Source organism: Erigeron canadensis, chromosome 1, assembly GCF_010389155.1.
Source record: "Erigeron canadensis isolate Cc75 chromosome 1, C_canadensis_v1, whole genome shotgun sequence".
NCBI classification, from domain to species: Eukaryota; Viridiplantae; Streptophyta; class Magnoliopsida; order Asterales; family Asteraceae; genus Erigeron; species Erigeron canadensis.
Genome location: NC_057761.1, coordinates 8,454,193 through 8,471,839, shown reverse-complemented (window position 1 = coordinate 8,471,839; position 17,647 = coordinate 8,454,193). Strand labels below are relative to the sequence as shown.

The 17,647-nt window shown below is 36.5% G+C and overlaps 1 protein-coding gene across 2 annotated transcripts; it reads right to left on the bottom strand.

The window, feature by feature from the left end:
• Positions 1–1,749: 1,749 nt before the first annotated feature.
• On the bottom strand, positions 1,750–17,368 carry LOC122584050 (uncharacterized protein At5g08430). 2 transcript variants are annotated; one of them, XM_043756401.1, is made up of 8 exons: positions 17,276–17,368; positions 16,099–16,869; positions 5,789–5,898; positions 4,381–4,440; positions 4,236–4,286; positions 3,716–3,786; positions 3,197–3,396; positions 1,750–2,344 (listed from the first exon to the last, which is right to left on the bottom strand). In XM_043756401.1, exons 2-8 carry the CDS (start codon positions 16,805–16,807, stop codon positions 1,878–1,880), a joined length of 1,668 nt encoding a protein of 555 aa, XP_043612336.1. In that variant the 5' UTR covers positions 16,808–16,869; positions 17,276–17,368; the 3' UTR covers positions 1,750–1,877. The 2 variants fall into 2 exon arrangements, with proteins under 2 accessions (XP_043612336.1, XP_043612337.1); XM_043756402.1 differs by having other exon boundaries at positions 16,099–16,874; positions 17,276–17,352.
• Between the last annotated feature and the right edge of the window lie 279 nt (positions 17,369–17,647).

Genomic DNA, 17,647 nt, shown 5'->3' with positions numbered 1-17,647 from the left:
TAATCTATTTTGAAAACGCAGATTTTGTTTTGTAATCGCAATACCAAACACCCCTTTGAAATGATTTGAGTTATTTTAGTAACTTAAATTAAATTAGAATGGTGTAATGTCAATAATAATTTTAAAGCGGCAACATCAGTTAAACAATTAAACCGACAAAATAAAAACACAGGCAGGAACTCATACCCATCGACATGGAAATCATATGAATGGAATTCTGGCAAATCTATACCATTAAATTTATCTTTACATTGTCCCAACATAGATTATCTTTAAATTAAAATTCTATATCGTTGTTGAAAATTACATTTTTTTCATGTTGGAAATATCCATACTGCCCTTATGCCCATGAATTACACAATACCATTAACATTACATATCTTTACAATAATTACGTAATCTAATTCTAAAATGCCTACATTACCCTCTCAACGTTAATTACACTCACATCAATTATCTACAATATTCGCTACCGCTACTGCTACCACTAGGGGCGGATGTAATGTATATCTAGTGGGGGGTAATGCCCCTTATGGGCTGCCCAAAGATGCATTTTTTGTTATGTAATTTTTTTTGGACAAAAAGCCCACAAAGCCTAAATTTCATGTGCCCTCGGCAGATTAGCAAAATTAGATCATGAAGAAATGACTTCAAATTTGATAACAAGTTTACATTACATATCTAATTATTTTATTTTTTTTTATTTCATTCTAAAATAATAACTACTCAAATATCTAATTCTTTTATCTTTTCTTGCTACTGCTCGATGACATCTTAATTCACTATCTTTTATTTTAGAGACTCTATTTTGAATAAGGTAAGCAAAAATCCTAACTTAATCTATAATTTATAAACCCTAATAAAAAGAAGAAATTTATTTAGGTGGAATGTAGTGGAAATTAAATTTATCTTATGATGTTGGAACTATTTTATTTTTATTTTTTTTCTCATTATTTTATCATTTTTACTTGCTTTAATAAAAATAATATTTATTTATAATATATAGATTATTTTGCTACTACTTTTTATTAGATAAATGGCAAAATATCTTATAAGAAAAGAAACGTTTTCATCATCTCCTAATGATATAGGTGAAATATTTTTTTGTAATATATATATATATTTTATTGTTTAAATTTTGGCTGTTTACCGGTTAGTTTTTTTGTTTTGTTGTTGTAATGCTCTATTATGATGGTAAATTGGTTATTTTGAAGATGTTGTTTTGGTTGTTTTTTGCAAATTTGGCGTTTTTGCGGTTGTAATATTGTTATTTTGCGGCGGATTTTTTAATTGTATTAAAGCTGCTAATTTGTTGTATTTTTGATTTTTTTTTATTTTCATGGATCTTTTGAGGTTGTTTTAAAGCTATTCAAGGCTATTCTGTTATAGTTTTGCAAACTTTTTTTTTGCTTTTGTTTATTGCTTCTTACGAGGCTCATCAGTCACTAAGTAAGCTTTTTGCCCCGTTTAAACAAATTTCTGGATCCGCCTCTGGCTACCACCACATTGTGTTGTACCCCTAGTTGATAATTAAGTCTAAGACATTGTATTATTATGGCAAAAACAAAAGACTAGTGTAAGTTAACACTACTACGTTTAATAACGAAAATATTTGGTAACTCATGGAGTATATATATATAAACTATGAAAGAAGTAAATTAAGCACGACTAAAAAGACTAATGTAAGTTAACACTTCTACGTTTAATAACCAAAATATTTGCTAACTCATGGAGTATATAAAAAAAAACTATAAAAGAAGTAAATTAAGCCCAACTATAATGACTCGAATCAAATGATATTTTTTCCAAACAAAAAGATGATATAATGAATTAATGACACGTTCCCTAAGGGACATAAAACCTATAAATGCTATTTACTAGCATTTGCTACAATTCCCTGAAAGCATATCTGTCAACAAGATAGCATCATCTGGAGTTTGACCATCTTTCCATACCTTAAAGTCGGGATAGAAGTAGCCTGCATCACTCCAGACCTTCAACTCAGTTCTTGAAACAGGTCCTTGTATTTTTCCTTGTGGGTCTCGGTAAAACCATTTTTTACAAGAGAAGTCATACTCGTCGTCTTGCTTCAGTGTTTCCTCTTGGTTGTCTTGCTTATGTGTTTCCTCTTGGTCCTCTTGCTTCTGTGTTTCCTCTTCATCGTCACTTAACTCAATTACACCGGCCGAGCCATTTAAGACCGCCTTTTGACCCGAATTTTTGGTCTTGGGAACCTGCTCGACTTCAACCCACTGGAGGCCTGTCAAGTGTTCTCCAGGTCTCCCATTCTCCATTGGCCCTGCGTTGCCTTCCTTGACTTCAACAAGAACTGGCACTTCATGTTCTGCATATATAAACAACTCGTGTTAATGGAGAAGCATTACCATTGTGAGTGCATTGAAATTTAAGTATCTTTCTTGCTATATTATTACTGCAGTAAATGATAAAGACTACGATGAACAAATATATGTGACAAAACTAGCAGAGCAGTCGGATTGGATAACAGGTTAAAATGGGATCAGGTTCACAGCCAAACATTGTTTTGTCCGTTTTTATTAAATAGATAATGATTTAAATATGGTTGCAAAAACTATGATATCAGAAAAATAATAAGTAAAATTCTAATATAATACATTCCAGAAGACTGTAAGCACTATAATTATTGCCTCCTTTTTTTTGGGTAAAAGGTTCACCCCTATTAACTTAATTATTGACAACTTTCAATATGTTGAACGTGTTCAGCTCATTTCACACGCTTCCCTTAAGCTAACTTTTGATTCGATCCAATAGAAAAACACGCTAAGCTGAATTAGCCATCGTAATTAAATTATAAACCAGATGAGGCTAATAAGTGCAACACTTGTAACCATGGCTTATAAGTAGTTAAATGTAACTATGTAATATCTCATGAAAACTGCAAAACAACTTCCAAACTGACAGAAATGAAAGATTTGAATGTAACATGGTGATAATAATGGAAATTAAGAGAACAATAAAGCAACATGCTCACAGAAGTCTCAAAACCAGTCATTCTGTATAACTATACTTCATTTGGGAGCCAAAGGTTTCAACAATGCAATAAAATGCACGTGAACATGTTTATGATATCATAAATTGGTACTTAAAAATAAAAATGTCAGAAAAAATTTATTATATCAAGGTAAACTATTTGTTATAAGCAAATGCACAAACAAACCTGATGCATCAAGAGTAGGATGTGAGACATCCTTATGAGTTGTGGGTGAACGATGCAACTCGTTTATATCCTCTGCTTGTTCCTGTGGGGTAAGTTCAGGATCTAATTTATCTGCAGTCACGTTTGGAACATCAGCCAGCAACTTTGATACCTCTGATGGTGTTTGGAGCAGTTTTTTTCTTTCTAGATAGTCAAATAGCGTAAGGACTGAAGAAAGTAAAGGTTTACCAAGAATCTAGATACAAGTCATGTTAAATTATTATATTAACATAAATAGTGAGTTTATTAATTTATAAAATGACTAAATGAGGTGAGATCTATGCTCTTTCAGATAATTATGATAGCATAAATTTAATTAATTTTTAACTAACCACAGGCCCAGGTTGGAGTTGAGACAAGACAAAAGTATAACTTAACTTGGAGAAATCTCCAAATACACTACTAGAAACAAATGGGAATACAAAAAAGTAACACGATTGCAGTAACGCAAAATAGCAATTATATTACACAAAAGGATATTCTTTGCGCCATCCTTTCTCATTGGCACGGTCAATAAGGTTTTGTAGATGTTTAAGCTCTCTAGGAATCCACTGCATAAAATAAAATAAAAAAAACTTCACTTAAACACAGCTAAGACAAAGCAAGTAAACGTAAGACGATAAAATGCTTCAACTTCAGACCTTATGTTGCGTTACGTTTTAAATCATTTTGCTATAATACAAACTCATTGTGTAGCTAATATAATATAATTAGAGTAGGAAAAGAAAAAAAATAAACATTAAGTTAGCAATAAAATGATGGGTAAAATAAAACTTCAAATTGGAAACTGCTATCCTGTGTATTATGCATTGACTATTTGGAATATGAATAACCGAAGTACATATGCTATAAAACTCAAATCAGAAAAAGATCATCATTTCTAAGATCCAAGAAATTGATGACAAAGTTTTTATATATTATGATCACGGTACAACAAACTAAAACAGTTTTGTACGGAAAGTCCGATTAAATGTTCACTGGAGGCTGGAGCAATACGTACATGTTTTATTATATCCTCATGCAAGACTTGGGTCTTCTGTTCAACCTCCACCTATTATTGAGAGTTTTAAGAATCAAAAAATAAGTGAAAGATCACAAAACCTCTTCATGTTAAGTACCACACTGAATAAGAGAGGAAAACTAACAACAGTAGGCCTCTTAAGCAAACCATCCTTGACTCTTTGACATAGATCCTCGCATTCTTCCTGGAAGAATAATGGGAATGCCAGATAACATGATTAGTTTTATGTTTGCATAAACCAGTTCAGATATACAGAACTTAGAAACTTCAATTTTCACACAAATCTTGAGAAACTAATTAACGTCGGCCTAGCTTACCAACTAATCATGTCTGTTAAAGATTATATGGTAATCGCATTTCTCAAGTGTAAATAATTTAAAAGGCACTAGGCAGAGCCTTCAAATCAGAGCATATTTGACAATGTACTTTATCTGATAATGTAATTAAAAAAAAGTTACGTATGAAGGGAATGAAAGAATTACGATCCTTTTTAGCTAAGATACTTTAGATATAATGAGATTCTAGAAAGATCATGAGCAAAGAATTGCAAATGAGTTGAAATAAAACATAGGGAAATCACATATGGGATGATTTGTAAGAATGAGTATCCTGGCAATAATTAGATCTTACTTTCTTTTCTGGTTTAACAATATTTCAATTATTATCTGTTTTTTTCACCCATCAAATATACAAGCAAACTAGGTCTAGAATCTTATTGCACTAGAATTGCACCCATGCAATGTGTGGAAGTTGAAAAAATTTCAACTTTTTTAGATAGAAAGAAATCTAACTTTCAGTGAAGAGACGAGATTAAGGGTAATGACGGCCAGCTCCACCAACTGCTGGCTTTGGCGGGTGGTCAATGGTGGCGCAAAAGAAGTTTCTACATTAAATTTGATTATCCAAAGAAATAATGTTTTTATTGTGAACCAATCAATTAATGTTGACTTGCTGCATACTAAAGAACTTACCACGGTACCCGCACGACACAGCTGAACAAATCATTTATATATTATCATAATTCATACGGATTTATGATATCTGAGTTTTTAGTGGTGGTTCTCAAGGTCAGTGTAATAAAATCGGAGAGATCGTAAGATATCACTTGCTTTCTCCAGTAATATAATCAAATGACTAATTGACTATGTTTTACTGTTTTTTTATAAAATAATATGTAGTAAATCCATATTTTTGTTGAAAAGGAAAAGAAACTTAAGTTACAATTAGCTAAAAATAATTTAAATGTATTGTACTTCAAAAATTAGTTAAGAGAGTAATTAAATGTGTTATAAGAAAAGAAATATATTTATGTTCAATAAGTAAGGAAACAAATAAATTCACCGATATTCCACCAACATTGATAAACAGATGATTAGTGCCTACAAGTAAACGATTAAGTTTCCTTTTAACAGCTTCAATTACTTCTCATCGCATCGGACCAACATTGGAAACATTCTTAAGTTCATGATGACTTACCATTTATACTATAATAAAGCTATAGCTTGACTGATCCAACTAAAAATGTTAATTACCTTAGAGAAGTCTTCATCAGACAACATGCATATAGGCAAGTCTTTTATCATGTTTGGAACCTGAAGAAGAACTTCATGTATTACACCATTTACAAGTACATTTTTTACCCCTGCATAGTAACAGAAAGACACAATAAGCAAGGACCTAACAGGCGCAGATGAAGGGTTTACAGCGATCACAGTAATGAACCATCTAAGTGGTATCAAATAAGTAATAACAGATCTCCATTCTCCAATAACCTTTTGATGAATTTAAGTTGTTCTAAAGAGCTAATATTGATAGATTAAGGCAAATCGCATTGGTTGGATACTTTATATCATGCATAAGATGACCGATTTAGAACTCAATAAACGCACCCTCACAGTAAATTCTTTAGCAACTTCTGTTCAGCACAAAGATTACCCAAAATTAATGCTCAAAGGTATATAACTATCTGGAATAAGAAAAGTTTCACTGATGCTTTCATACATATTGAGAAAAAACAAATAGAAACAGAGTTAATATAGAATTAAGCTTCACCAACTTCTACAAGAAATAGAACCTAGCGAGATGCAGGAACCAGAGACGGAATAGGTAGCAAAATTATCTTTAATAAAGGTACATGTTTATAAAGATAATTGTTTTACTGCAGGTAAATTTCTTAAACAGCCATACGGTTGAAAGCAATACTTTAGCTGATGTTCATCACATCATAAAAACAAACGAATGTACCATCACTATGATATGTATCAAGCTGATTGAAACAGCAAATAAGAAAACATACAGTAAATAACACGAACAGAGCCAACAAAAGTCATCTATTAACTTTCATAGATTCTGGATTCAAGTTCCAGGGACTCCTAAACTGGATCTGAGTTCCAACCACTCCTAATAAGTTCAAAGAACCGACATATAATCTGACTGACTACAATTTGTCTAAGCCTAAACTTGGTGCACAAGAAAATACTAAATATAATAAACTATATTTAAGAGAATGACGTTACTAAAAAAGCCATCAATCCCATGGTGGTCGTGACTAGTAAAAAAGGAGAGCTTCAAAGGACTTGCCTGCGCGGTATTGGGATGTGACGGTGGGACTCACCTCGTCGGTATGATTGTCTTTTATGTTCTGATTACCGCAAGAAGCTGAAAACTGACTGTTAAGGACATGGGTTTATTCTGTTTATCGTTTCGGAGGTTATGTTCTTTTTTGCTTTTTTTTGGGCTTTTTTTCATTCTTCTTTGGCACCTACGGTAGAGATCGGAGGTATTTGGCCCCCAAAAGGGATTGCGGTTTTAGATCCTTGGGAAATCCCTTTTCCCCCTATTTGTTCATTTACCAGGTTCAGCACCAAATCATAAATAAGCTCTACCAAGGATTGCCAAGCATTTGGTACTAAGTTTCCTCCTCCTTTTTTAGTAACAAAATGAATCAGAAGTAGGACTAAACTGAGAGTTAGCAGCATCAGTAGCAAGATCGCGTCCCTCGTTACGAGCTTGTACACATGCTTCTAGAGCTACTCGATTAGCTACGGCACCAGGTGCATTTCCCCAAGGGTGCCCTAAAGTTCCGCCACCAAACTGTAGTACAGAATCATCCCCAAAGATCTCGCGTCGCATGGGAAGAATCGGCGTTTAATGCGGGCATTGTTGCAAGTAGGCATTATAGTAGTAAATGGACATTACAAGTAGTGGAGAGTACAGAGTACTACTCCAAGCGAGACTCGTCTAAGGGTTCAAAACCTGAAATTCATATTAATTTAATTCCAACCTGAACCCGACTCTCACAGCTGTTGCATGTAATATTCTTTCTCTTTCCTCCCTTTTTCTAGGGAAAAAAGAGAAAAGAAGGGGCTTTATTTAATTGTATCTCTAATCTTCTTTATTCCTTCCCACGTCAATAACTAGAATGAAAAAAAGTTCAATGTTATTAGCTGTGAATTCGAACTTTTTGGTATTTTCTGTTTTGTCGAGAGGAAGGATCCAAATGCCCCATCAATAAAGTGAGGGCTTTCCGGACCTTCCCCAACCCTCACTCCCCCTTTTTCAAAAAGAAGCCCCGCTCAACAACCCTCACTACTACATATGGTTTTTGTTACATATCAATTGTATGGATATGTAAAATACAGGATTTCCAATCCTAGCAGGAAAAGGAAGGAAACGGATACTCAATTTAAAGTGAGTACACAGAATTCCATACTCGGTCTCATAGATACATATAGAATTCTGCGGAAAGCCAGTCGAATAGAATCTATTAAAAGAAAGCCAAGAGGCGATAGTGGATCTGTCTGAGGGCATCAGGAATTGTCTGTTTCAGTATTCACTCTTGTAAACGGTCGCAAACGCTCATCTACAGAGCGAGTGGCTCTTCTAGGCGGGCAGCTGTGTGACAATACTACAAAGAAAGCGGCGCTTTCGTGTAACATGTTATGGTCCCAACGCCCTTACGAGGTAGTCATGAGTTTCACGCGCTCTAAGCCCGTCAGTACTGATTCGTATGGAATTAGCACGACCCGGCGATCAAATTCTTGGTGGGAATCATCAACTTTATAAAGTTTTAATAACGGCTCACGCTTTTTTAATGATATTTTTTATGGTTATGCCGGCGATGATACCCTAAAAATCCCATTTTCGATTTGATAGAACTGCCTTGCAACCAGGTCTTAGTGAAAGCAGACATACTATCTTGAACAAAACTAGCATTAAGAACACCTTTCAAATAAGACCAAACCTGAAACGTATCTAATTACAACGAATTAACCGCAAATGCACCTTTCTTTTATCAAATCTGAGGGACATGGTCGCTCAATTTTTTTTCTCAAGAAAGACAGACTCACCAATAGCCAAATGCACAGTTTCCGGTCCTATTCTTCCGGTCCTATTCTTACTGACTTTCTCCTCGACCGAAGGTCACTTCACTCTTTATAGCAAGGAGACAAAGAGCTGACCTAAAGTTCATAGGACGAAAAGATATTTTTTGAGGCCCTGATACTCAGCCTAGCATTGAATAGACTGGATATTCACCTTATCAATATATCAAACCAATGATGGGGTCTATTTGGCACCTAATTGGGCACCTAAATCGGACCGAACCTTGTCAGGCTATTAGTTCTTCAAACTCGTACACGAAAAAGTAACTTTCTGTATGGGGGAATCCTTTATTCTCAATCAAGATGCCTCAACTGGATAAATTCACTTATTTCGCACAATTCTTCTGGTTATGCCTTTTCACTCAAATATGAACATCCATCGACCGTTACCACTTCCTCTTACTCGTGACTCGTATATGTACTTTCTATAGCAAGCACACGAGACCTATAGCTAAAGATCATATAGCGCTCGTCGTGTCCTTTATATGGATATCAGAGGCCAGGGAGCCATTCCATTGACTCGTACTGATGAGAATTTTACTCCACGGGAGTGAAGGGGTCTCTTTATTTCCAGTCCCAATAGTAAATATTAGATCGGAACCGTTTCGCGCAACTCGCAGATTTCCTTTGTTTGTTTAACGCGGAAAGCATCCTTTGGAGATCTTCCAAGGAAGACTCCCGATCTTTTTGCCGTCCTTCGAATAATTTCTCCCTAATTATTTGAGTGAACTCCCACGCATCGCCGGGATAAAGATCTTTCATTCTACAATGCTTCAAGTCAAGGCTCCCTCCCACTCGTTGCCCAGAGCCTTTACTTTCCATGTTTTTAGTAAAATGCGCGCTACAACTAGCACTTTTTTCTCTGATAGGCTCGCTTCTTCAAGCTCCGCCCCTTATTGGAAAAAAAAAAGCGTGTAAATAGGTATAATCTGTGTAATAGTAGAAACTATCAAAATGAAGATAATAACTATAAGTATACAAAAAAAAAGAACCGTTTTTTTGTAACGCCTATGATGCAATTGGGGCTTTTCGTCAAAAACGAATCAAATTAGGTAGTCCTTTGTGGCTTCTCAACCTGTATCTTGTTCGTTCTGGAAACACGTCTTCTTATTCCATCTTTTCTCGAATCTCCTTTAACGGAAGAAATAGAAGCTCAAAAAGGAATACCAAAACCTAGTTAACCCTAATATGAACCTTGAGTCATCAAAGCCTTTCTGACTCGGCCTGGCCCGGTCGCCCTACGCGACTGGCGCTTCAAAAGGCGAAACTCTCGTCGTAGTTTGGCGACCTAAGGGGCGGACACTTTTTGTTAAATACAGAAGGTTTCCAATTGTACTTAAGATTCAGATAATAAAAAAAAAAAAAAAGAAATGCGGGCAGGGTGGAGCTCGGCAGAGTGTTCGAGAATAGGGTAGGGTCCTGTTCTTAAGATTCAGATAATAAAAAAGTTCCAAACCTTTATGCATGCATCCTATTACTTTTTGGCTGGATTGTTAGTAACTGCATATTTACAATACAGACGCGGCGATCAGTTGGACCTTTGATTCATTAACATCTCTTTTTTATTGACTTCCTCCTTTTTTTTATCCGCAGGAGGTTCAATTCAGGTTGCTGTTCAAATGAGTGGTCTTGCAGCTATTTAAATAAATAAGAATATAAAATATATATAATATAAGACTTTTTTAGAAAAAAGATTATATATATGTCCAATCCCCAATGGTGGTGGGACCAACCAAGATGTAAGAATCCTCTTTGTATGCGCGTTATCTCTTGTTTATTCTTCTAGTTTTTGCTTCTTATGCTTTATCAACTGGGTGATACTCCGTTTCTTCTTAGGTTGTCTGTAAGTGTAGTTCGTGGTTCACGGGTGAGGTTACCTGTGTCCAATCTTGTTTCTAGATTGAGTAGAAAAGGGATATATGAAGTTCGTTCTGTTCCTCTATACATCTCTGTAATGGGTAAATCTCCATAAAAAAGGGACAACTTACGTGTAGTTTGTAATTGGATGTGAGGATTGCTAACCCAACTCTCTTTGAATCTCTGACTAAGCCTGTTCCTCGAGTACCGCTTGCTAATCGGCTAACGGAACTGGTAACCGTTGACAGAACTGGTAACCGTTGACAGCTTCTTCTCTTGTCTTTAACGAGTCGCGGCGTATTCCCTTTGGTAATTTAAAACCAGATTTCCTCCATAAATTCTCCGATCTAAATGGTAGAGAAGTTTTCATATTTATACCTTTTCTTGTTGGAGTTGTAGACAACAGACGCTCTCAACGGCTAGGCGCCACTCTCTTTCTGAGTTATTGCAGCTTCTTCATGATTTCGTGTCGCGGTGAACAAACAAAACAAAAAAGAGGGCCATCTCAGCGGAAGGAGAAGGACCTTCGCGCTGACCGTTCGCTTTCTCAGTAGCAAAAGCGCTTCTCTTTGCCCCTTAAGTAGAAAGACAAGAAAGAGATTCTTGGTTTTCTTGCTCCCGCTTCCTCATCTGCGCTCATCAAGCCAACTTTGCTCTTTGGAGAGTTCGCTTTGCCAGTCCATGAATATGTCGCACCCAACAGTTCGAGGAGTTGGCCAGATACGGATCGAAGCCCTGCCTCGAAAAAGTCAGGACTTTTGGGCAGATTCCAGTATCTGACCCATCTCTTTTTGCCGATTCATACGAGGTACTTTATTGCTTAGTCTAGCTTTTATGGAAGCTTTAACAATTTATGGCCTGGTTGTAGCATTAGCACTTTTATTTGCTAATCCTTTTGTTTAATATTTAGATTAGATTAGAAATATGAAAAAAAAATTTCATATTATATTGCCTTGCATTTGCCTGTGTTTTCAGATCGAGAATTATTTGCAGATGAAAAGATGTCAAAGGGGCTTCTTACTCCCCAAACAAATCCTCCTACATCTCTATATAAACGTTGGTTTATCAAGAAGACGCAAGAAAAGCACTTCGAATTGTTGATTAATCCCCCGCAAGCGAAGAGGTTTCAAGATACCAGTCGACCGAGTGAAAGTGAACAGCTCTGGGCAAATCTTTTAGAGAGCGTACCCTTTGTTTCTACTCTTTCTCTTTTCTAAAAATAACTAAAAATCTAAAAAAGAAAAAAGACTTCTTGCAATGAAAGAACCATCCCTTCCTATTTGTTTGTCCTGTCAGATAGAAAGAGAGACCCCAAAGAGCCTTCTTTACCACTTTAGGGGGCGGGGGTGAAGGGGGGGTTTACATGCAACCGAGGCAAAGTTGTTCATACTCGATTCATTAGGGTTGGGCATGGATGGAACTAATCAGAAGTGCAAATCGCGCAAGCGAAGCCAGGAAACGGACCGCAGCGCAACGACTAGGACTCGTGTCGGAGGACTTTTGAGCGCGAGCTACGGGCTATGTATTGCGATATAGATCTGAACCCTTTCCCGGGAAAACAAGTTATGGGTCACCATTTCGGGAAACGGACGCTCAATCGAAAGAAAGATAAATCCACTATATGATTAACGCATGCCCCAGGAATCCCTAGACACAGGGGGTACGAACTAATTTTTTACTGGAGGGAAGGCTGGGGAAAAGCATAGGGCGTGCGGGCTGCCTTCTTTTTTCTTCTCATCGGAGTTATTTCACAAAGACTTGCCATGGTAAGGAAGAAGGGGGGAACAGGCACACTTGGAGAGCGCAGTACAACGGAGAGTTGTATGCTGCGTTCGGGAAGGATGAATCGCTCCCGAAAAGGAATCTATTGATTCTCTCCCAATTGGTTGGAGATCTTTTACAAGAGCAATTTGGATTAGCCTTGGTTCGTTTAGAAAATATGGCTCGAGGAAATATATATGCAGCACTTAAACATAACTGGACACCAACTCCCCAGAACTTGGTAAATTCTCCTTCCTATCCTAAAGAAGGTAAATCTCATCGGCTGCCATTCTTCTTAATCCGATCTTGGTTGGCCTTTCACCCCTAGCCACAAGTCATCCCCGTATTTTGCCGCCATTCTTCTTAGTTCTGAGGTATCTAATGCTGTCTTTCCGGATTGATTCTTATAGAAGGTTCTTTGGCAATTAAAGGCAGGTTAAGAAGGATAGCTTATTCATTTAAGACAATATCATAAAGCTAGGACCTCTCCGGAATACAAATTCGATCAATCGCTTAGATGGCGAGTAAAAGATTCCACCCATTTTCATACGAATAGTGAGAAATCTCAGAGTTTATCCAGTTGGGGCATAGAAAGAAGACTTGAACTCGGTGTTTCCTCAATCTGAATAGATCAATCTGGATTATAGGCCAGCAAGCCAGAAATAAGAAAAAATGCAAAAAAGAGTAAGTAGGAGCATCCTTGTAGTCTTAGTAGTCTTATTGTATTTTCTTGGAGTCCGGTGCGGACAATTGGAGTTATTGTCCGATCATAGCCGTCTGAGAGTCCCGCCCGAGCAGGAGGAGCATCCAATCCGTACCTAGGTAGAGGAAGCTGATCTGCCGTATGCACTTCCGACTGACCCAATCGACAGCTTGAGGAATAAATGTGCTTTTGATTCTTCAATGAAAGCCTTCATGAAAGTTGCAACAGGATAAAGGATATCCTCTTTTATCGCTCTGTCTGCTTAATGCCTTCTATTGAATCGATTAGTGCCATTTCTTCTCTTGGAGGTTCTTATTCTTATTGATGAAATTTCATTCTACAGAATAGATCTAAACTAAAAATGAACTAAATTGTAAATAAAGCAAAATTTACTGAAGTATTATTCTATTATTAATTAATATTAATTAAAGAATAATGAGATGGGTTGAATAGAATGAAGCAAGCTAGCGACTCTCCTAGTAGCGAAGGAAAGGGGCAGGAGTTAGTCTTCTAGTTTATCCCAGACTTATTGGAAATGAAAGCTAGGGGAATGCTACCAACTCCCTTTACTCCCACGAAGGAAAGGAGATCAGAAAAATAGGCGGACGACTTAGTATGATGATGAATGTGTCCCGACCAAGCAACGAAGAAGCGCTAGCAGATGAGATTGGACCTATATAGACTAGGAAACACAGGGAAACACAGTCTTGGGGTCCCCAAAACAGAGTGAGAACTAGCCCTCGGGTTCATAAAGGAAAGGACCTTGCCCCTTCGACTTTTTCTTTCATCGATTGACTGACTCAAAGGCAAAACCGACATTCAAGGATTGAAGATGTATCCGATCCCAGGTGCGTCTTCTTTTTCATATTGAATCTTTTGTAGAGTAGGCAAGAGAGCCTTTCACAGACAAGTTTCCGAAACCGGAACTTAATGGAATTGTTACTTTCCAAAAATGCTTTCCGAAAAGAAAGAAGGTCCATTTTCCCACGTAGTTCAGTGAGTGGTATTATTGGACTGATCTTTTGGTGGGAAATGTTCTTCATTTTTGATAATGAAAGCATTCCATTACTACCAACCCAAAGAAATACGACCTCTCTGAGATATATGGTTTATGCAAGTTTCGATCGATATTTGCAGAGTTGATCATCCCTCTCGAAAACGAAGATTTGAAGTGGTCTATAATTTACTGAGTACTCAGTATAACTCACGCATTCGTGTACAAACCAGTGCAGATGAAGTAACACGAATATCCCCGGTAGTCAGTCCAGCCCTCCCGGGGGCCTAGCCCTCTTTCTTCTAGTCTTAGCTTTCTTGACGAACACCTGCGCTAATAAGCCTAGTCGTCATGGGAAAGAAAGGCAGAAAGAAGAAAGAAATTATTCCCTTTTTTCTTGTCCAATACCACCAGTACCTGAAATGCATCTCCAAACTACTTAAACTACGACGAGAATAGGTTGAGCTCCACCCTAGCCCGCGGGAAACAGAAGGTTAGGTTAGGAAGGGAGAAAGAATATTTACCAAGACTACTTAAACCCCTTATCTTATTTTACTCTTTGTCCTACTGCTGTAACTGCTGTAACTTCTGATCTGCATCATTACTCCCGCCCCCAAACAACACCTTGTCCTCAAGGTGTTGCTTTGAAAATAGATTGGCGTGATTAATTCCTGGATCCCAAATTCGGATTTGAAATTCCATAGCTTGTTGATCATATTGAAATTGTAAAACAAGCCCAACCATGGATTTGTATTCCAGCCATACGCTAAGCCCATCTTCAACACAGCCAAAGTTTTTTGATGACTACTAAATAAAATTATAAAGTTGCCAATTCAACTTCATAACAGGTTTGGACAGGCTATGGTTTTGCCCTACTACTTAAATTGTACTCCCTATAAAGATGTTCTCGTCCTCATTAAATAAGTTTCCAATAACACCTTCACTAGAGCAACCTTTCAGCAAGGCAGCTTCCGGTAACACACTAACACATAAGCAGGGTTGTCAATAAACTTATGCTGAAAATCTTCTTAGACCGGATTGGAACCGTTTCCGCATCATATGAAGCAGCCATAAACTCGTCTGAACCATTACCATCTTCATCACTTTCTGCAACCACTGTTGGTTTATTAGGAGCATCATTAAACCGATCTTCATCCACCCCAAAACCTGTTACCTTTGAAGGTGAAACCTGTGTCACCGGTTGTTGGACAAAAACCCAAAGTGGCGACACCCAATTCCATAAAATCGCCATGATTTCCTCATGACTTCGATTCAACTCCTCATTAAGCCATATCTCCTCCTTGAACTTCAACAAATCCTCATCAAACCCCATCTTCAAACAAAAATCACAGGTTGCAAAACCTAGAAATTCATAAATACTTTTTTTCCTTTTTTTTTTCACTACCACGTGTTGCAAGAAGTTTGGCTCTGATACCAATGGATACGTATCAAACCGATTGAAACAGATAATAAGAACAAATACAGCATAAAACACGAACAGAGCCAGCAAAAGTCAGCTGTTAGCTTGGATAGATTCTGGATTCGATTTCCAGGGACTCCTAAACTAGATTTGAGTTCCAGCCACTCCTAATAAGTTCAGAGAACCGACATATAATCGGAATGAATACAATACGGTGGCCATACGCCTTATTTAACCAAGTTGTCTAAACCTAAACTTGGTCCACAAGAAAATACTATAAAATAATAAACTATCATTAAGAGAACCTACTGCTGTAACTTCTGATCTGTATCACACTACCATGTCTTTAATAACACTTCACTTATAAAAATCCAGTTGGAGGAACACACAATTCAATCCCATCCAAGAGATGTGTCATAACTATATTTCATACAAAGGCACCAGTGGTGAATTCAGGTTCAAATTCATCAGGGTGCAAGTTTATTGATGAGGGAAAAAAAGGGTTAATTAGAACCGACAAAATGTCAACTCGAGTAATATTTTAGTGCAGGCCAGACCGTTACAAGCACCATTTCGTGTGCAGGTTATAACTAGACTTGTGTCGGTTGGATTAATCCAAACACACTTTTTTTTGTCCATTTTAAAAAACATTAATGAACAAACGATAGTAAAACAATAGTCATAAACGTAAATAAGACGAATAAATTAGCATGGAAGAAGAATACCTGTAACTGGATGAAGTTGATGAGAGTTTTTCTGAAAAAAATCATTAGGATCAGATTTTATCCTGATGTAACTACCTACCATTTTCCCTTGAAAGTTTTCAAAAGAATGCTGCTTAACAAGCTCCTCAACTAAACTCCTCTTAAGATATAAAAGCTTTATATTTTCGGGAATAACCGCTGCATAGATACTGCTCAATTGAGTCTCTGATGTTTTTTTCTTTCGAGGTGGAGCTGCATTTTTCTCTAACAAATTAAAAATTTTCTGCTTCTTAGTTGCTATTCTATTGTCATCGTCATATTCTTCTTCTGAACTATACAAATTATCATCATCTTCAGATGATGAATCATGGTTCTTGGCAAGATGAGGATTTAGTAGCTCAAATATTTTATTTCGGGCAATCGATTTCTTAATAAAAAGATAGCGAAGCCGGTCATCACAGTCAACCTTTTTCTTCCTTAAGGGGTTAGTAAGATTATGCATATTCACATAATTGTTAATAATGGAAGTGACTTCATGCTGAGACTGCTCTTTTGTAGTGTCATTGCCAATTGATTGAAGAAACTCGTATAACGGCTTAGAACACCAGCCGACAAACTCCGGTTTATTTGTCTTCACTACTCTTCTCCTTTGCTGCTGCTTTATCGGAACGAATGTTGGATCATTGCTCTCCTCCTCCACCCAAAAAAATGACCCCTTCCCATTTTCCATAGCAGCAGCAAAAGATATAGTCCTTTCTAAATTGATTTTTTATTATTTAAGTTTCATTAAACCTGCACTTTCAAGATTAAAGTAGAAATTGGCATCAATATGAATACATATATAAACAATATATGTTAATATCTTTTAAACATTATAAATATATATATATGAGGGATGGGAACATGGCTGAGGTATAAAACCCCAGCCCAATTATTTATTCATTATACAATAAAATATATATATATAGGAAATTAGGAATTGGTTCAAATAAAACAAACCTTAAAATACAAAAAGGTAAGTTTGGCAAATAAAATTTCAACAACATATAATAAATTGAAACTCTCATGCCCATGTGTCTTAAGTGGTAGAGAACAGTTAGGGGGGAATTTGTATCGACTTTTGAACGGTGGTGATTCGCAAATTTGATTCGATTTTTAAATTAATGAAATAGTAATAGAAATTAGAATTAATGGTTACCTGAAATGTGCCGGATAGTGTAGGTGCTGATTATGACATTGATGAATGTAGCAGGTAAAAATTGAGGTGGTTGGCAGAGTTTAAAGAAGAAGAATAGAGCCGGCAATTGTTATCAAGGGTTTGTTAAATGTTGGTGACTTGGTGAGTGACTCATCAACATTTGAGTAATTACAGAACACCCCCTTACACTTGTTTATTTTATATCAATGATCCTCCTAGAATTCTTTTAAAAATAAGATAATGATAAATGGTAAAAACAAAGTATCTTTATATATAATAAAGAATTGTCTTCTAAAATTATTTTTAGAAAAAATATTATGTGTCAAATCTATATTTTTTTTCAAAAATGTTTTATTTTATTTATGATGTCAT